The 20,860-nt window shown below is 41.1% G+C and overlaps 2 protein-coding genes across 9 annotated transcripts in view; both read right to left on the bottom strand.

The window, feature by feature from the left end:
• Positions 1-1,352: 1,352 nt before the first annotated feature.
• On the bottom strand, positions 1,353-13,970 carry LOC101912190 (complement C1q and tumor necrosis factor-related protein 9A-like). Its single transcript, XM_027789330.2, has 5 exons — positions 13,107-13,970; positions 11,915-11,994; positions 7,093-10,828; positions 4,291-4,353; positions 1,353-2,606 (listed from the first exon to the last, which is right to left on the bottom strand). The coding sequence occupies exons 3-5, from the start codon at positions 7,256-7,258 to the stop codon at positions 1,801-1,803; spliced, it is 1,035 nt and encodes a 344-aa protein (XP_027645131.2). The 5' UTR covers positions 7,259-10,828; positions 11,915-11,994; positions 13,107-13,970; the 3' UTR covers positions 1,353-1,800.
• Positions 13,971-14,093: 123 nt separating this feature from the next.
• The window catches only part of SPATA13 (spermatogenesis associated 13), a 161,054-nt gene continuing 154,287 nt past the window's right edge, over positions 14,094-20,860 (bottom strand). For all 8 annotated transcript variants that reach the window (XM_027789349.2, XM_027789364.2, XM_055801458.1 and 5 more), the window contains 2 exons: positions 19,368-19,442; positions 14,094-18,108 (listed from right to left, as the gene is read on the bottom strand). In XM_027789349.2, coding sequence (XP_027645150.2) covers positions 17,927-18,108; positions 19,368-19,442 — 257 coding nt within the window. In that variant the 3' untranslated portion in view covers positions 14,094-17,926. The remainder of the gene's footprint in view (positions 18,109-19,367; positions 19,443-20,860) is intronic.

Below are 20,860 nucleotides of genomic sequence, written 5' to 3'. Positions count from 1 at the left end.
CCTCCCGCCCGCTGCGAGCGGCTGCGGCCCGGCCCGGCGCTGCGGGGAAGGGGCGGAGCGGGCGGGTGGGCAGCGGGGGCGCCCTGGCAGTGAGGGGGGGGGCCCAGTGCCGGCCGGCATTCCCCACATGTGCTTCCCAGTTAGCCCGAGGTCGGCTGCAAAGCGCTTTTTGGCCCAGGTGCTTCTACGACGCAAACTCACGGCCTGTGGCTTAGAGGCGGGAAAATCTCCTCTTCCTTTAAAACTCACGTAGCCCTTCCGGCTGCCTTACTGCTCTAGTGTGTCCCCAGCTGTAATTCAGCTCCCTCAAGAAGCCCCCCTCGCCTGTTGGTGCTGGGCTGTGATCCATGAGTCGGATTCGACGGCTGTGGGGACCCCCTGCAGGGCTGTGGGGACCCCCTGCCGCCTGAGGGGGGGCGAGAAGCCGGGCCCCAGGATCCAGCCTCCCGCTCCTGCTGCATTTCAGGACGCTGGCCCCTGTCCATCAGCATCTCCGCTTTACTCTCTATGGGGAGGGAGTGAGACTTACCAGCGTCTTTTGTTATATTTTCCAGTTTTAGGTGAAAAGGGGAAAAAAATAAAAAAATTCTGAGAAAATTCACAGACGTTAGTTTTATGGCACATGAAATATCTCTTGGCCAGTTCTCCAGCATGTCTGCTTCAGTGTCAATTAAGGTTTATGGTTCATTTGGGAGAATTTGTTTAGCACCACCTAATTCTGCAGTAGAGCAGCATCGTGCTGTATTTGTGCACCCTCACCGAGTATCTGCCCACACCAGAAGGAGCTTCCTCCCCTCACACCATCCCGCTCTGCATCAGACCTTTTGGCCACACGGAGAGCCAAGAACCATATTTAAAACTGTCAAATCCACCCAATTGCAACGAAACTTGTGCCACAGAGCAAGCAGCCCCTGTGGAGGTACCAAACTACGCTAATTCCAAGATTAAAAACTATTTTGAAATGGTTGGATGAAAAAAAAAAACCAAAAAAACCCAAAAAACCACCCAACCAAATTTCAAGTCCATTTACACATGTCACCTAGAAAGATGTAAGCTGCTGCCCAATGTTTATACATTATAATAGGGACACACATTTCACAACTCCAGAACCTGGAACCACTTTCTTTTAAAACATTTGTCCTTCAGAACTGGTCAGTGCACCCCTGTGTAACTACAGTAAGTCACCAAACCAGTAACGTGGCAAGCCCAGTGCTGTAGATTCAGAAGACTTGTCCTCTCTTGTGCAGAAGCCATTCCTGAAAACAACTGTCCTGCGACTACAGCCATAAAAACAGTTTGTGCACATTGGGATTTTTATTTTGTTTTGAATTCTAAAAAGAAAGCAGACAGCAGCAGATTATGTGAGTTTAATAAGTAAACACCCAGCACCTTGTGACTGGGACAAGAAGGCATTTATTTCAAACTCTTCTGCATATGAGTCTGAAGCCCCGAGCTCTGTTTCAGCAGCTGGTTATGAGAACTTCAGCACACCAAGTTGTGCAACGAGCCACTGTGTGCAGAACAAGGCCTGGTTTCCTACAGATACAAGTAGCGTGATCCTACACCTTCCTGCTGTGAAAAACACTTCCTTCAGTGAAAAAAAAAAGTACTCAGGTTTTAGGGAGATGCCTAGCTGGTCCTACCCTGCCCTGCAGTCCTACAGGTCCCTTTCAGCCCTCGACATACCTCCCTGGATGCTCACTGTTTTCTGTTGAATCCAGGAGAAATTAGCCAGCAGATAACAACTTTATTAGGGAGGGCTGAAGGACACAGGTGTACACCATTCACAATAATGTGGAGTTACAGGGCAGGTGATGGCAGCAGCTCTAGTGGGTCGGAGGTGCTGAATAGGAGGAACCCAGAGAAGGTGGTATCATCATCAGCATCTGCAAACAGCCCGTTGAAAGTCTCTCCTTGGTGAGCCTGCAGCCACACCTCATCTCCCCGCTGTAGCTCAAGGATGGTGGCTCCTGAGGCCTGGTCCTCTCCACCCTGGTACCTGTCCATTGTGTGCAACATCTTGATGCCATTTTTAACTAGAGCTACTCGCACATTCCTTGAGTAGACAGTGATGTGGTAGGTGAAATAGTAAACACCGGGGTATTTGCAGATGAATTTACCAGTAACTAGGTTGTAGTCGTTTAGACTATTATACAGCACCTTGTCAAACTTGATTGGGCGATTCGGAGGGGGAAATTTGGTGGCAATCGTAAGGCCAACACTGAAAGCACTCCTTGGCAGGACTCCTGGGGCACCCACGTTCCCCTTATCTCCTCTGTCTCCTTTCAAGCCTCTTTCCCCCTGAACTCCTGGATTACCCTGTGGCCCCAGATCTCCAGTATTACCTTTAGGACCTGGATTACCAGTTGGGCCAATTGGCCCTGGGAAACCAACTTTTCCAGGATGGCCGATTTCACCCTTTGTCCCTTTTGGACCAATGGGCCCAATGTCTCCTTTTAACCCCTTTTGTCCTTGCAGTCCCAGCTCTCCCTTCTGACCTTTATAACCCACTGACCCTATAATTCCTTTTGGTCCCAGTTTCCCAGGTCGTCCTCTTTCTCCTTTATCTCCTTTGTTCCCCTTCTCTTCAACAGTCCCATTGGCTCCTAAACAAAAGAGAGAAAAAACAAAGACACTTTCTTGTGATCTACTGGATTAGTGGGGCACAACATGAGTTTCAGCAGGAACACATACGTGTAGGTGTGTCACCACTGTACATACAATTTATCATACATTTAAGTGCAGGATAAGCATAACATCTGAAGAACCTGCTATTGTGTTAAAAAACTGGTGCTCTGTCTGAGAGCAGCAAGAATAAGCTCAAAGAAAGGAAGGTATGATTTGTCTACAGGCTGACAGTAGCACTCACAGCTTACAACATCTCAGGCACAAGCAGCATCTGTCCAGACACTTGTTTCCAATCTTTGGTATACAGAACAAGGGAGATGGTTCACAATTTAATCAGAGGAAGGCTCTGTTTGGACAATACCCAGAACTTGCTTGCCATGTGTCTGTATAATTTCTGCGTGACATAACTTTGCTTGGGTTACCTAGATTGCTACTGCAGTGCAACTAAATGCTTTTTGTCCTGTTATTTGCTACCACATGCTCCATTTATCCTACATCCACTCTTGGGCTGAAGCTCAAATCATTTGAACATCCTCTGATTGCTGCAAAAGGGTTTGATGGTGAAGGTCTCATGATGTGAAGGGCATGTTAGCAGTTGTTGGGCAAAAGGCATCATAATGATCGTATACGCTATTAATCAGAAAAAGAGCTGATAATTTCTGCATAAGAGCCTCTGGCTTCTGATGTTAGGAATAATGGTGTATTTACAGTTTACTGTTCTCAATTTACAATTGAGAATATTTAACAGCAGCAGTGAACTGAAACTAGGTGAGATTGTATGATGAACGTCTAGGAAAAGCAGCACAGGTCCATCAGGACAAGGGTACAGGAAAAAGAGGTACTTCTAGTAATTTTAAACAATATTTGTGGTCTCATATCTCATGCTCCTTCCAGGACTGGGGTTGTTTCTAATAGGCTGGAGAAAATTCTGAGGGGAGTAGAGCAGCTTGTAGTTACTGCCATGCAATGCATATACTGTGTGTTATTTCTCAGGGTCAGCTTCAGGATTTTGGACAGCCTGGACACTGTCTTTGGCAGGCTTCCATGCTTTTGGATATATACATTGTCTGTGTACAATTACTCTAAGGATACACAAGTCCAGCATCTCAGAGTTACTGAATTTCTGCAGAATGATGTGATGCCTCTTGACCCACTGATGGCTGACTCCCTGCGTGTATGCATGTCACTTTGCACATGTACATCTGTCTGACACAGGAGACATGCTGCATATGCATGTTGGCTAAAGTATACACAAAGTATATAGTATACACGATCTACTGTATTTTTAGGTGTATAATTTGTGTCTTCTACAATTTCTTTTAGAAGTCTCCCTCCTGAGCTACAAGAGCCTCACTTTCTTAAGGTAGCTGCAGATGCGCTGTCTTCCTCAGCAACTGACGAGAGGATCAGAGATCGGAAAGGTAGGATAACAAGCTGAGTGAACAAGTTGTAGGGCATCAGAGGCAGCGGGATAATTGGAGGTGGCAAATTCCTCTTGTATTGTCCACATATTTGTACAGCCTCTACTGCTTCTGGGAGAAGGTGTTTTAACCTTTGTGGTATTTTCGCTGCAGCTAGAAGGTACATAGCACATCTAGTGCTCACAAACACAAGGACAGCAGTTGACCGACAAATATTAAATAGAAACACATCTTCTCTGACCTCGTTCGCCTTTTTCTCCATTTGCACCATCTTTTCCTGGACTGCCAGGAAGTCCTGCTTCACCTAGTGCAGAACAGAAAAGCAGATTTTCATTAAACAATTAAGTTACCAGAAAACTTGGGGTGAATTCTTCTCTAATCGTTCCTTTTCAAGCCTGGCTAAACACTGACTTCTAGTGGGTGCCACTGCTGGTACTTTTCTCTTATGGATAAATTGACAGAGAGCACAGAAACTCTGCTTGAGGATGGTGCTTTTTTGAGACAGAGGGAATCCTTGGCATGAAGTGGTGTGTTATTGAGATATGTAGAGGAGCTATACCCTGGCCAGGACCACCAGTGTAAAAATTCTTGTCCTGTTGTTGCCTCCATCCATGGAAGATACACCAGCAGGAAAAGGAGTGAGGAAGCCACATTCAGCAAGAAGCTTTGCAGGGACAGGAAGCCTAGTGGTGAAACAATGGTAAACTCCTCTCTCAAGAAGAGACATCTGAAGAAGTTTGGCCAATCGTAATGAAACATTACAGTGGAATAATATTGCCTGTAGGTCTAAGGAAGGCATTCACACTCTTGATCCCCATACCTATCATGGCACGGACTTTCCACTGCTCTAAAGAGAACAATTCTATAAGTCATTTTTGTAGTAACATCACAGGTGACCAGGAGGTGTGTGAACAAATACCTGGATCTGCATCCAGAACACAACAGAACAGAAGGAAAAAGTTGGTAGTTTGGATGTAACCATATTCCAAGAGTAGGTCTCCAGCCATATGGACTGGAGAAGAGTTCTTTAGCAGTTTTCTGCACAATGGGCACAGTCCAGCATCTGCTGAATTTTCATTGGCTTGGTAAGGAACAAAACTAAGTCTCATGTATTTAACTGCGAAGGTGTATGTACATACAGTATAAACATAGACTCTAAGGAATGGTACAGTCATCCCAATTTGCTCGAAGAATAGTCAGTATAGTCATCATAATAGCTTGATTTAGGAAAACAGGTTGGGGACTTTATTGGAAATGAGTGATATCATGTGATAACTCAATGGAGAAAAGTGAGGACATTTATAAGATTAATGAAAATAAAGTAAGCTCTAGATTTTCCACTTTTCAGACTTTCCTGGACCCCTGCATAAAGAAAAAGGCAGCAGCTAATTGTATGTGCCTATTAAGAAGCTAATGGATATTTTTTTGTTTGTTTCTAGATTTTAAAAGATTTTTGTTTTAGCCAGGTTAGGGCACTGAAAGCAGGAGCATGTAAGTGGTTGCTTGGCAGAGAGCTCTAAATCATCTCACAAAGAAAGGAGTTTGAAGTAACTCTTTAGAATCATTGAGGTAAATACCTAGGTGGGTAGACCTGTCTTTCAGTGGCCCAGGGCAGGCCGTAAGCAGTGAATAAATCTTCAGTGCCCAAATTATAAGTGCTGGTTATGTTTCAGCAGATCTAATTTACTGTGTAGCCACACAAACAGTGTGGTGTGTAAGAGAGGAGAGTCAAGTGGTAGGAGAAATATCTGGTAGAGGATCCCACCTATGCCAGCACAGCCATCAAAGAACCACACATCAAACTACATCTTCAACACCGATTCAGCAGCCTACACTGTCTGCAGACGCATATACTTCTCTGGTGGAGTAGGTGATTCATTAGCTTAGCAACCCAGTCTGTTAAAGGCAGACCTTTCCGCTAGCTTGAAAGACATAATAAAACACTTCAGCACATTTTAAGTTAATTTATCTTAGACTGTTGATGTCAAGTTTGGTTTATGTACTAGATTATATACTCCGCTGAAAAGAGCTGTGATTCACAATCCTTAACATCAGCACTTGGTAGAAGGATTCCTCTGGTAAGTACAAGTTTGATCCAGGTTGATTTGTGCAGCTGAGTTAGCCAGGCCCACAATAACGTTGTTTGTGATGGGTTTATGCATTAAGCCATAACACTACCTGCACAATGCCACACAATAGCTGACCTAACATAAAGCCTGTTGGGGAAGAGTTTTCCCCCCAGATTTTGTGAACAAATTTGAAGTGGCTAATATACACTTGTCCTGTGCCTTGCATTCTGGGATTGACACTTCAGCTGAGGTGTTATATTTCCACATGCCCACAGATTTATTACCTTGTGCAACCCTGGCCTTGCTATTCCAGCATGGATGCAAAAGGCAGCTGAGGCTTAAAGTACTGTGGGAATTACTAGCTTTAGGATGCTGAGCAGATCACGTCTGTCTTCAGTATCACACCATATCTCTATCGTAGCCTGTTAGAGGAGACACAAATCCTACACTGTTTTTCAACAGTCTCCATTCCTGAACTTCCTCTAGCGGCTCTAGAGTTACAGCAAGTAGGCACGCTCAGAAGCAAGTCCTATGAATGTTAAATTTAGGTAAGAAAGAAATCTTACCGCTGCACACTTCTTATTGCACTGAACAAGGTATCAGTTGTTGGTTTGTTTATATTCTACTGGGCTTGAAGCTTTTTACAGAAATATAGTTGCTATCTTAAAGATGTAGGAGTAGGTTTACAGGCTTTAAAATTTTCAAATAAACATGAAAATACTTCCAAAATAGAAGGTAAAGTCTTTGTTCTTTTGGTTTTATCCCACGGACCTAACCTCTCCATAGTATTAGCTATCTTGCTTTCATTATTACGTCTTTATATTTCCGTTTTCAAACAAGTAAATGACAAACATCCAAAATGTTTTCTGAAGGCTAGGCAGAATAATCCCATTAATGCAGAGCGACTACAGACAACTTTGGGAATGAATGGCATTGCACTTGCTACATGAAATCATTTATTCTGAACATAGTACCTGTATCTCCCTTGTTGCCTTTTGGACCATCACGTCCATCACGACCAGGTATGCCATTGTGCCCAGGATTGCCGGGGATGCCAGGATACCCTTGGGTACAGACGTCCTGGTTTTGTGTTTCTGTCGTGCTGACCACAATAGCCAGCAGTATAATCCAGCTTTTCATTCTTTACATAGGTTATATGATTTCGGCTGAAAGATTTAAGAAAGCAAAAGTACATCTATCTAAGTCTACCTTAGAAGGGGATGGAGGGTGGTGGAGGGACAAAAAAAAAAGGAAATGGGTTTTCACCATGTCTATTGTTTTGTTTTGTTTTATTTATAGGTCTCTCTATAGCATCAAGTACAGTCCTGGAGACTACAGAGTGCTATTTCAAGTAATAATTTAATGGGAATACCAGACACAGTGTCATTATATATTTGAAACATTAACTCAGCTTTACACAATTTAAAATACTCCTTAATTCCCTGTGATTTGGAGCATCAGGTTCTGATTCATATTTTCTTATGCAGTATGACTGGTGGAAATAAGTGACTCTGCAAAGGGGAATTTTGATGCAGGTAGATGGTGAGCAGGTGAAAGTCACAAAAGCTCTGGGGAGGTTTAGAGCTGCCCTTGATATCCTCAGGATCTATCCAGCAAACAAGAAAACAACAGCTCAGTGCATCCCATAGAGTTTCACACTGTTCTATTTAAACCACAAGTGCATTGACAAAGCCCATATTTCATAGATTTGCCTGAACTTAACCCACATTAAAAGGCAACTTGGGCAAAAGTGATCTTTTTTTTCTTCACCCCCCAGCAAAGAATATACAGATGCAGCAGCTATATGCTGAAGAACTTCCAGTGACCTGTCTTACTCCAACCAAACCTGTGAAACACCTGGCAAGTCTACAGGGAATCATGCTAATAATAATGTTGCTGTCCTGAGCCTAAATCAATAGTCGAAATTTCAGTTCTTGGTGGGGGGTGATTCAGGCAGGACTAGTGATCCCATGTTCATACACAAGGATTCATACAATGTCCTGTTTCTCTGAGCTGCTGTTTTGCTTACATAACATACAGGCATTCTCCTTGTTCAGAACTCTCTTTGTATACTCCTCTAGCCAGAACTGTGCCCAAAATGAAGCTATTTCATGCCCCTTTCTGCTTTTCAGAACCATGCAGAAGCCCATCTACATCTTCCATCTTCCTCTTTCCCATTTCAAAGCCTTCCAGCCAAATGGGATGTTATGTATTTAGAGTCTGTAAGAAAACCCTTCTTTCTGATCTCCAATCCTTAGTCAGTGTTGGCCATTAATAACCCAGTACCTAACAGCTTCTTAAGGGAAAAATAATATAACTGGGCCAGTCAAACAGTTCATAACCAAGAAGAAGCAGAGGTCTTAATGCCCACTTCTCCATCCACATTTCTCCCTGCACCTACTTGTGATTACATAGTTGTGCCTCTCATCTCCCAGGAGCTGACTGTGGTGCCACAGGAGGTGAATTAGGGCAATTCAGCCCCTAATTCAGCACAGAGCAATCATCTTTTTTTCTCTCTCTCTTTTTTTTTTTTTTTTTTTTTAATTGGAGTTAGTCATCTACTGGGTTAATAAATTGAATGACCTCAGAGGGAGTCAGAGCTGGAACAGAGTGAGGGCAAAGATGTGAGGGATCAAGTAAGAGAGGTTTTTGGCAAAAACAAACCTTTAGTCTGGTTCTACCCCTTCATGTAACTTACTTAAAGTCCAGCTTATATTTCTCCTTTCATTACAGTGTCCCTCCTATATAACGTCTTTTAATATAGGCCCACTGATATACGTTAATACTTAATTCTAGACACAACTGGTTTAAGTGAGTGTAAGAGCAATTAATGGGAAGAGATTAGACTTAGGAACAAAAATCAAATAGCAACAAAATTAATGCTCATTTTTTTGGAATTAATATTCATAAATCCGTATTGCATAGAAGCTTGGGCTGTATAGGTTAAGTACTTATACAGGCAAAAGTGATAGAATGAATAGATTTTACATAATCGGCTTTTGAATTGGTTCTTTCATTAATAAGAACTTAATACTGAGATCTGAATACTAAATTGAAATAGTAACTATCATCAACTGAAAAGATAATGTCTTCTGTTTAATTTCTTCACTACCATTTCTCAGTCTTAGGAAAGAATGCATCCAAATACCATGTAGAGAGACTAGTATGTTTTCAATAATTACCCCCTGTTAGCAATATTAGATCTAAATATTTTTTTAACTTGATTTATAGAGGAAGACCTTGATTTTGGGACACATTCCTTAATCTTTTAATCCTCTCTTCAGAAAAGTTCCCCATTTTGCCACAGTTATTGGATATGTGATGTATGGTGCCTTTGCCAATGATCTACAGGGAGATGTTTGATCACCCACCAGCAAAATCCTGCTTTGTCTGCTGCTGCTGTTTGGCACTAAAGAAAGATGAAAACAGATTAAACGTTTGCTACTTCTGAGCTATATAAACATTTGCTGCCTTAGTCAAAGGACTCCAGAGAAGTGCAAAAGGAAGAAGTGCTCTGTGTGATGCTGTTAGGATATGGTGCATCCCATGGAGAAGTCTGATAGCCCTTGTCCACTGGCACAAAACCCCATTCCCAGTTGTCTAAGGGAGTGTTTCTTGCCTAAAGAATAGAGAGTTGGTCCCCACACATGCACTCCTTTCCATCAGCTGACAACATCAATATCATCATCATCATCACCACCATTATCAGATATATAGGATCTTTGGTCTTACCTCATTCACTTCATACTTGCAGTGTTCTTGGGCATCTGTAACCAGGGTATAAAAGCTACATGTAAAGGAATTCACGCTTCAAATACGTGCTTTGAGGACAAGCACTTGTTTGGTCACTAAATTCTCAAAGGTCAGTGATTTAGTTTTGAGAGCTGTTAAATAATTAAAACAGAGGTTTAAACTGGAATCTTCCTATTTATTCCAATATTAAGCTGAAGCGCTCTGTACTTTGGATTTTATCACTGTTACATGAAAGAAAATTGTTAAAATGCATTAATAAATCTTTGATTTTCCTCCATTATACAAATACATTACACAAATGTTACCCGTTGACAGCCTGGTTGGTTTGTAGGCTGGAAGGCATGTCTCATACCATTACTGTGCTGGAAAAACATGTAATAAAGTTAGTTTCTGTATGAAGCAATTTACAACGGCATTAGGGACAAAAAGACTACAGAAATTAAAAATAACAATGCTGTTAACGTGGCATTACAATTATTGGGTAATTATGGAAAAGAAGTAATGAGGTCAAATTAAAGTAAATAAACTGAATGCCAAAGAGAGCTTTTCATGTGTAATTAGCAAGCTCCCCATCTAGCCACTCAAGCATCAGTCAAAGCTATTGTGCTACTAAATTACATATTATTGGTAACTAAATTTGAAGAAGCCATAACTTGATACTTAATTATAGTTCTCTTTTTCAAACCAGGACTGTTGAAACTAGTGAAAATAAAGCAACTGAGCATATCATCATCTCCTTAAATGCTGATCATGAACGGTGAAGGATAAAACCAATAGTCACAGGAGTTAATGTGTTATAGGAAGTGGCCTTAACTCACCCTGTTGGTGCAAGTGACTGAAAACTGTCTGAGGGTGTTCCCAGGCTGCAGAGAGGTGACACGCATGGCCTGTGTGTAAAATAAGGCGTCCTCAGCACGGCTGAGCAGTGAAGTTTCCACTAAGGTCTTCACCACCACCCTGTGGTAATAAGAAAATATTGCAAGCGTTATGGTGCTCTGGTTTGTATCTGGGACATCGCATTTACCGTGCTCTAAGGGAAAAGAAGGACAGTGTGCAGCAATTAGCTGCTCTACTTGAATGAACTTCTGTAGCCAAATTAGCCTCACTGCTGTGCTAATTGAGAAGAAGATACGAGTGCTGCGAGACAAATTCCTTTTCTCTTCACCCGTTAGGCACCATCTGAATTTTTCTAAGGTTGCTTAGCCTTGGCTTCCTCTCACACTTCAAAAGTTTGAGTCATTAAAAAAGCTAGCTCACCCTGTTAGCTTACTGCTGTGCCCTCAGTGATCTGTCCTGCCATGCAGAAAAACCTGGATTTATTGACAAACCTTCCTGGCTGCAGGGTGCTGGGACAGCCGGTGACTCTGGGGGGACAGCACCGGGGGCAGTGGGGGCTCCTGGGGACAGGCCACCGGCAGGGCCTCCCGGGGCACAAGGGTCCTTACACTGACCCAAAATTCTACAATGACAACAGTAACTGTCTGTCTATCCCAGTCCTGAGGATGACATAATTCATTAGTTACTCTACCCTGATGGGCAGTTAGTCCAGATGGGTACTTTTTTAGTGGAGAACCAAGAAAACTGCTGTAAGAACGGTCTTAAAGACAAACATTTCCGTCAGCCACTTTCTAGTGTGCCTTGTCACATCACAGAATAATGGCTTGGAAATAATGACACAGTAGCAAAAGCTCATCATTTGCTCTTAAAAAATATTGCATCTGAATGGCAGGAGGTGCAGAGGTTTTTTAGATTGATTGCTGTGCAAATGACCTTTGTTAGGAGCTGAATATGGCGGTAACGACCACCAGAGGGATGGTTAATAAAAGAAGATACACCCAACCCTATTAACAAAGCACCTTCTAGATTCTTCTTCAGTACTTCACGAGTCAGTACCTCCAAAGTCAGGGCTACGCTCATAGGCAGAGGCCAAGATTAACTGTACCGAGTGAGTATGCCTACCGACAGTTCACTTCAGTGTATGTATCGGGCCTTCTGTCTTCTTATTTCCTAGATGCCAGAAACAAGGAAGTATTTGGCCTGTACCTGGTTCTGCCAGCAAAGTCCCTCAGAAGCATCTGGAGCTCTTCCTTCCCCCTGAAGCATTTTCAGATTTCCAAAATTCACTGGAAGAAAGAGTCAATAAATCCTACATCATCTTGTGTGTCTCTCCTGAGTGAAACCCAGCCCTTGAAGGGCAGTGGTGCTCCTTCCTCTGCTAACCTCTGCCCTCTCAGATTTGTCCTTCTGAGCTTTGCTGACGCTGCTCCAGGGATGCAGACACCTTCCAGCCTTTTTTTGCCTGTGGAGTGGTTTGTCCATCATTGCTGCTGGCCCATCCAGAAGGCTTACAATAAAATGATTCAGGTAAAACCTTTTCCAGGTCTTGTGCTCTTCAATACCATCCTATCCCATTCCTTTCCAACTGTTCCCATCCCATTCCCCACCCCACCAAGATGCACAGCAGAAATATAAGATGTAGCATAAACAGAGGGAGGGTGTGATGGGTGTGGATCACTTGTCAGGCACAACCTGCTTTAGGTGCCAGCGGAGACATTATCTGGGATGCCATATGGAACCTATAAAGGGGGTGTGGGGGCATGTGTAAATATGTATGTATACAAACACACACATATACACACTCACACGCATCATTTTTTGAAGCCAGAGCCTAAATACCTAATCTTACAGTGGCAGTATACGAGTTCTCAGTGCTAGATACTCATCCGGACAACGAGAAGTCAGTTCTGACTGCAGTGAACTAAACCTAACACAGATCTAAGATTAAGAAAAGCCATAGTGTGTTGACAGTTTATAACAGTTTTGACATATTCTCACAATTGCATGTTCTCTAGCTAGTTAGAGCAACTGGATTTAGAAAAATACTCAGAAGCACACTAAATATTTCTGTGCTTTCCTTACAGGGTACATGATGTGCAGTTTTCCACTGCTGACTTTCTCACTTCTCTTTTGGTACTGTAACATAAAAAGGCCCAAATCCTTAAAAACAAATAAACAAACAAAACCCAAACAAGCAAAAAAAAAAGAACAAAACCGAAACCCAACAACAACAAAAAAACCCCAAAAAACCAAGACAAGCAGTGCCATTTCTGTGCAAACTTAAATCTCCACCTGATAGATCAGGCTCTCAAAGAACTTAAAAGCCGATGGTGCACAATGATCTACAGGATTTAGCCTGACTGCCAAAGCATGAAATAAAACGCACAAATGAGCTCACCATGGCCAGATGAATTGCAGGCTCCTTATAAAGCCTGTTGATCACATCCTGCTCCGGTGTTTGCTCAAGGTATGTGCTTTGGTCATCTGATCCACCTCACCAAGTGCTCACTGTGCCTTTCACTGCTGCCGGAGCATTCAGCATACAACCTGCTGCAGCCGCAGCTCTCAGCTTTGAGGTGAACCAAGAAAGAGAGGTAAGAGCTTGGAAACTGTAAGGAGAGGGAAAGAAATGGCAAACCCAACTATTCTGCCAGCTTTTGAACTTGCCAAAGCATTTCTGACCAAAAGATTTCAGCTAATTTTGTTAAATTTATTATTTTGTTATTTTGTTAAAAGTGAATGTGTCTCAGTGAAACATAATTTTTACCATCACCTTGAGCAGGAAGGACACAGGCACGCCTTCCAGATGTGGTCCCTTGCTCTGCTGGAATAATGCAAAATGAAACACTTCCCTGAATCAGAGCACTAAGATGAATGAATCTCCAGCGGCATTGCCCATTGCTCTAACAAGCAGGCACGTAAGCCTGTTCACACACACCTACAGAACAACCCTTTTGGGTGAACCCTTTCAAAAGGTTTTGCTTTTGTTCCAAAGAAAATAGTATTTAATTCTCCTTACCTAAACTCCAGTACTTAAGTCACCATCCTCTGTTAGCAAGAGCTTTAAAAATACAGAATCTGCACTTGCATTTACTTCCAAGGGGAACTGTGGGAGCTGTCTGCCGGGACAAGGTATCACAGATGCATGTGGCTGGGACAGTAACAAGGATGGGGTTTGTCGGAACAGTGAAGACTTCAATCCTAGAATCAGGTTTAGTAGTTGTTAAAATGAACGTGGGCTGGGAAGTACTGTAGCTGTTACTGAAAAACCAAGAGAGGATGATGTGATATTTTTTGCTTTAAAATAATAAAATAAATATATCAACTGTCATATTTTTCCATCACAAAGGATATTTTGTAGACAATAAAAAAAAACCAACAACAATTTTAAAACTGCACAATGAAGTTTTATAAGACACAGCTGAGGAACTTCAGCTTTGTACATTATTTAATTCAAACATGTACAATAAGGATAAAATAACAGGAATGTAAGTTTGTACTTCTTTCCAGAAAATAGATTCATTTGACCAACAATGTTCCAACAAAAGTAAATAAACCTTGTAATGCAATTACTTCAGAACAAATACACATCAAGCTACTGCAGTCCTGTACGCTGGACTTCAGTTGTCAACAGCCAATTCATCTGCTCTGTAGCCAGGACACTTCATTTACAACATGGGTAACAGCACACAGATGATAAGATGCACAAAGCAATGTAAGATAAAATGTTACAAAACACTTGTCAAAATAAAACATATATGCAAGTCATCTCTAGTATTTACAACAAATAGTTTTAAATTAGAGATCATTCAGAAGGCATCTAATACATCCAAATGCCACGCATACAGAAAAAAAAGCAGAAAGGCAGTCAAAGAAAGATACCGTGTTAGTTATGGCTAAAGACCTTTGGCTCCAAAACTCTGTTATAATTATTTTCAAAAGACAACTAAAATGTGGAACATTTGAGTCATCTGTCTTTGAACTCCGTTATTACACTGACCACTAAAACTCAATGTGAAATTTAGCATGGCAAGAGCCACTTGTAAAACAATCTTATTATTTTATACATCAAATGCTCTGAGATAGATGCAATTATGGTTTGGCATTTTCCTAACACAGTGGGAACACACTTGAGGACAATTATGTTTTACTGTATCTCATGCATGAAGTCTGAGGTTTTCTGCTCAGCAGGCCATTGGGAAGGCTCTGGCTGTGCTTTATCTAAACGAGGCACAAATACGCTTAGTAGTTGCCCTAGAACTTTTTATAGTAACTTAAAGTGAGAAAAAGCAAGAGAGAAAGAACAGATGTTGCTGTCACACCTTCCTGATCATATGCAACTTTTGTCATCAGAAAGAGAATCAGGGCCAGAGTTGCTAGAACACCAACTTTCACATTTTAGTTGCAATTGTTTTTCCCACAGACTAAAGTCAGGCTGAACCCAAGCAAATATTTGTCTTAATTGTTGGATAATGCAATTGTGTGTTTTCCTTTAACTATCATTTGTTTAAAAGATTATGGTGTAGTCTAAATTTGGCCTGCCTTGTTATATTTTATTTTAATCTGTTGCAAAGTCAGATTGCAAAGAAAGACACAGAGAATACTGTAAAACAACCATGTCTATATGTAGGGTACTATATGAAAAATCATCCTGAGTAATCTGCACCATGAAACATTTGAATTTTATCCCTCTGAAATCCACTTCTTGAGAAAAAAACTGCCACATCCAAACGCATTCACAAATATTTTTGTTCATTTTTAGGGCTAAGGCACCAGCACTACTACCTGGGAAAAGCCTTCACAGGCACTGACATGTCAAAAGATAAAACTCAAAACCTTTTTTTTCCAGCACTCCACACAACCAAGCCCTGGAAGTAGGTTTTAGCAAAGACACATAGGTAAGTAAGTGTGGATCTCATAGTGTCTTCAGGTCCAGCTGGGAACGTTTCTAGATGAGCATTGCAATCCAACGTCAGACATTTTTTTTGCATCTAGATCAATTCTTTCAAAATGTGATTATGAAAAATATCATCCCCGCTTCCACAGGACATACATCACTTTGGTTTGCAGGCCTGAACATGGCAAGTACCCACAAAAATGGATATGTAAGAAACACAAAAGAGTTATTCATTTAAGGGGAAGGGCACACATCCGTGCCTGCGTTTGGAAGTCTGCTCCTTGTGTTTAAATTGAGCATTTAGAATTATCTTTTAAAAAAATCTGAACAGAAATGGCTTGGTTTAAACATCAAAAGAAAAATATTACCAGCCAGCTTTTTTTCACCAATTTTCCCATGCATTTTCTTTAAGCTGGATCACTGAAAAATGTCAGTGCGTATCTTCAGTTCTTAACTGTTTCATGTTATCTTCCATCGCTATGGGAAAGCACTATGCAGTGAACAATTCGGCTGAGCATCACCAGACTTTGCATTATTGCTGAGCTATATGTACAAGGCATCTGAAATTTACAGTTTTCAAAAGATGTCATTTAAAATCAAACCCACAAACCTGGGCTTTGCAGAAGTTGCCACAAATTTATCAAATCACAAAATCTAGCAACTAGTGGGCTTCACAACACTGATGATAAATAAAAATAAAGAGGTAACAATAGTAGTAGGAACAAATACATGTTTAAAATAAGGCTTTTTTACATTGTTGTTAAGATGCCTGGCCTCTAGCCCCTTGTTTGTTCATATATTACAGATTCATGACAAAGCTGATTGTGTCCATTGTCAAAGAATACCCTTGGATCTATCCTTATCATCAGATAATGCCCCTAATCAGCAGCAGAGGACAAAGCACTGTAAAGACATTCATAGCAAATCACTTCTGAAACATATGGAGTCTTTCTTTCCTTCTGTATTACCAGCAGTCTTGTCATCTTTAATGAGAGCTATCAAGCAGAAACGATCAGTGCTGCAAATACCAAGATCCTGTTTCTTCCCGGTGACTTTTAAAAAGTTAGTCTCCCAAATCAACTCCATATCATAGGCAAATCATAGCAATGCAAGTAATGTATTGCATATGCTGGCCAGAGCTGAGCTTAATCGAGTCAGGTTCTTCCTCGTCCAACAGGCTGATGACTCCAAGACAAAAATCCATCTCTTGTCCACACAATTCCTCTGTCCCTTCCAGTAAGGATTTCTCTTTCTTTGTGAAGAAATAATTGCTCAAAACCCATTAACTGTGTATTAGAAGCATGGGTCCAGACCACTTCAATGTATTTACCATTCATTCATTTTCTAAGTCAAGCTATATGAATACAAAGTGTGAGAACTATGTAACACAGCCAGAAGTCAGCAGGTGTCTCAACTCTGACTTTGTACATTCACATTATCTCCATTAGAAAATAAAAAAATACTTTTTACAGAGAGAAATAAGCATATTGGAAATATAAAGAAGCATCTCCCAGGCAAAGAATTACGCAAAAAGTGATATAAAAGCTCTACACTGAAGAGCACACATGCATGCAAGTATATTGCTGTGACTGAAATTAATCAGAGAGGCCCTGGGCTCCTCTCGTTTCCACTTGTGTGCAATAAATGCACATATCTTTATAGTCCATTTCACACTCTGTTCGTGCTTCTATATGACAGAATAAAATTTCCCTGTTCCAATCTGGAATATGGTAAGGCCTTGTGGGACATTCTCCTGCCATTTGGCAATTTAATAGAAAAAGTCAGGAAGGATTAGGGTCCACTAAATTCTGCAACAGCTGGTAATCACATGGGATGTCTGCACCTGATTTTGGCAGGTGGTCTCTGCTCAGTGCTCCAAAAGAGAGAAAACTCTCCTAAGATTACTTGCCAATATAACTCTAAGGAAAAATTCCTCCCTATCCTAAATTTGGCCATCAATATAAGGTTAAGAAAAATGAAATGTTGCAATGACCTGCATGATTCCATCACTGCTTCAACATAACTTAAGAAACAGAGATCAAATGCTGCTGCTTCAGAATAACAGCAAGTTGTCTTTGTCAGAAGGGAGACTGCTCTTCATCAGCTATGCTGACACTTGGCCACACTGCCTTCGGAGCAGTCTTGAGGAACTTTGTTTTTCTTCTAGACGAAGATGGTATTTCTGGCTCAAGGGAGCCCAAGGTTTCCCCTCAACAACTGGAGATTCACTGAGCTCAAATAAGCTTAACAGTGTCTCCAAGGTCCTTCTCTAGCGTAAGTCTCCCTCCATATGCCAATGTCCTTCCCAGGTCCTTGGCCTCTCACTTTTTAAAGGGGGTGAGTTTGTTGAAGGTATGCCAGAAGAGGGATGGCTTCCGCTTGGGTTCCGCCAGGGCAAAGACCTGCTGCTGCGGGATGCTAGTGGGCACAGTGATGTGTCGCTGATGAATAGGATGCAGGCTTTGGTGTGGAGGAGGCACAGGACAGCCGTTATAGCTTACACCTGCAAAAGGAGCAGTTTAAAAAAGCGTGTGAGTCAGCTAGCAGAGCAGCCAACACTGGGATAATTTAAGCACAGGACCATGGGACAAATTCAATGGTCAGCAAAGCCAGTATGGATTTTGCCATGATCTTGCATGGAAACACTACTAAAGGTTACCTTTTCTGATGTTAGATTTTTTAATTGCTGCATTGAACATTGATTTGGCTTAAGAAGAGAATACCACCAGTAAAAATAACATTACAGAATTACCAAAAATAAGCAGCAGTTTCACATAGCCAGGCTACATTGTTTGCACAAGTAAATTCCGGTATTTCAAAGGAATGACTTAATACAGTAGGTACTCATGTTTTAGTCAACTCTCAGAATAAGGCTGTATAAAATATTGCTACCAACAAAAATGTTATTTCTTCAATTTGGAAATGTTTTTCCCAAGCTAATGTTCTCAGACTTTGACCTTTGTGCATTCTGAACAGAGTCTTCTGATCACAATTTCCATCCACTCCCCTGAAAATCAGGACAGGTTTTATAGGTACCTAGTGGTTGATAAAGAGAAAATGCTTTAATAATATTAATCCCAGAGAGCAGAGGACTACTTAACATCAGCTCCTCCACTCCTAAATTCAGACTTAATCTGGTCCCACTTTCTCAATTTACTCTCTCAACACACTAGAGATTTATCCAAATTTGACTCTAAGATGGAAAAGGACAAAATCACAGCCCATTTTCTGAGAAAGAAAATGAATTAAAAAGCTGTTTCCAGAGAAACACGTCTAGTCCATTCCTCCTTCTAGTCTAGGACAGAAGGAAGCCATTTTGAGTATGGTATCATAAATACAGCAACACGTCTCTTGCAAAAAGAACTTTAGTACATTTTACATAAAGCACAGAATTGCTAAAGAAGAATTGCTTGAGTAAAAGCAAAGAAAGGGATCAATAACCCTCATTTCTAATTTAATCTCTGCATGCACTTTCTTACATCCTTAAATAAAGCGCTTGCCTTACCTCTTGAGTTTCTTCTCTAATAAAGAGAATACTGGACTTGCCTGTCTGAAGGAGACTGGGGAGCTGATTTAGTAGACAGTTTAAAAAGGCATTGGAATCTGATACTAAAATCCAGGTTCATGGAAATTATTTGAACTCCATGTAAACCATGAAATTTTTTTAAGACTGAAGAACTCAACCTTAGTCAGTGTGAGCTATTTCCTAACATAAAGAACATGGGAACACACTAAGAATGTAAAGCAATTCTGAACACCTACCTTTAATTTTTCCATGCCTTGACTTACGGGCATTCTGCATGGCTTGTTTCTTCTGGTTTTCTGAGATTTCCATTCCTGTGTCAAAGTGTGAATCAAGGCACTGGTATAAAAATACTGTATCTAATACATGATCACATTAAATTAAATAAGTAAACTATATTTCAAACCATTTTTAGTAAATGTAATAGTAATATACCCAAAGGATGTTTTACTTTGTAATATAAATGTAAAGATAGTTTTTCACTGGGATAACAATAGGAACATTAACTTGCTTCTAGATTACTGGGAAAAGCTGCTTTCCAGCTCCTGCAAATGGCAATCACTGGGGAACTAACCACACAAAAAGTTCTTTTTATAAGTCCAGATAGCAAGAGATTAAAAAAAAGTGTAAATTAACACTTCTGAAAGCTACAAGCCACCAAGTAATAGATCACAAATGCAGAATCTGCTTCTTTTTTCACTCCATCTGAACTAAGAAATTGAAGTCACTGGTATAGCAGCATTACAAATTTGGTTATCTTTCCCTCCACCCAGAGGAGACAGTATCACATAATCTGCCAGACACCGAAGCAGGCTGCGATGTGGTTGTGGGCTGCATTGCATTGGGGCTGGATCCCTCACTCCAGTTTCTCATGTACTTGTCTGCATACTTGTATGACTTATATAATACTGTAATATGTGTTCAATCCTATGCTATTTACTATCTTGTAATATAGATGCATTATCTGTGCTGAGCACAGAGAGATGTCAGACATCTGCTACGAAAGGTGGCACCAGTGACTGGTGTTGCCTGGAGCCCATGCACAGGCACTCAGTTTCCTCTCCCTGTGTACAAGGCAATTACATGTTAAGTTTGCACAAGGAGACAGGGTGCACATGCTGTCACTCGTTTCACTCATATGCACATAAAGAGCACAGAAGTTGCAACTCCAAGTCAGAATGGAGCATCTGGTTTGGTTTCGGTTTGCATCTTGCTGCACTCCTCCATACTTTTAAAATTCCCTTTACATTTTTAGCCTGAGCTTACGAAAAAGTTATTACAAATCAGCCTATTAACAGCAGCTAACCATAATTTTGGGGTAGCAGAAGCTTATTTTATTCTGCAGGGTTTTTTTCCTTTATAGAACAAGGAAAAAGATCTTAAAAAAATGAAAGCAATTTCATCAACAGACATCAGACCACTTTCTTAGGGTTACTATTAGTGGTTTGGAGAAGGATTTTCTGGCTGTGGCCTCTTCTTCCCATATATTCATAAAAGCTAAGAAAAGCTAGATATGGTTTGGAAGACAGTGATTCGCACCAAAGTGTCTTTGAAAATAGAAGTAAAATGCCATCTGCAGTTCTGAATTGGAAAAGTATGTATTTGTGCTCTGAGTGGTTAGATTAGAGGCTTTGTGTGAAGTCCAGCAAGATAGCTTACAAAATCAACAAGATAAATTTAAACCTGAGGTTGAGAATGCTGGCGCCTTTCCACTGGTTTTGGCTAAAGGAAA

This window comes from Falco peregrinus, chromosome 4 (genome assembly GCF_023634155.1).
Source record: "Falco peregrinus isolate bFalPer1 chromosome 4, bFalPer1.pri, whole genome shotgun sequence".
Classification (NCBI taxonomy): domain Eukaryota; kingdom Metazoa; phylum Chordata; class Aves; order Falconiformes; family Falconidae; genus Falco; species Falco peregrinus.
Note: the sequence above shows the minus strand (reverse complement) of the source record. Positions and strands in the feature narration are given on the sequence as shown.

Bases quoted from the DNA above. Each gene is read 5' to 3' on its own strand.
- LOC101912190 (XM_027789330.2), bottom strand. From the start codon at position 7,258: ATGAAAAGCTGGATTATACTGCTGGCTATTGTGGTCAGCACGACAGAA. The intron at 4,354-7,092 runs GTACTATGTTCA...GTTCTGCACTAG, and splicing joins AGGCAACAAGGGAGATACAG to GTGAAGCAGGACTTCCTGGC. The intron at 2,607-4,290 runs GTCAGAGAAGAT...TCTTTTGTTTAG, and splicing joins TGGAGAAAAAGGCGAACGAG to GAGCCAATGGGACTGTTGAA.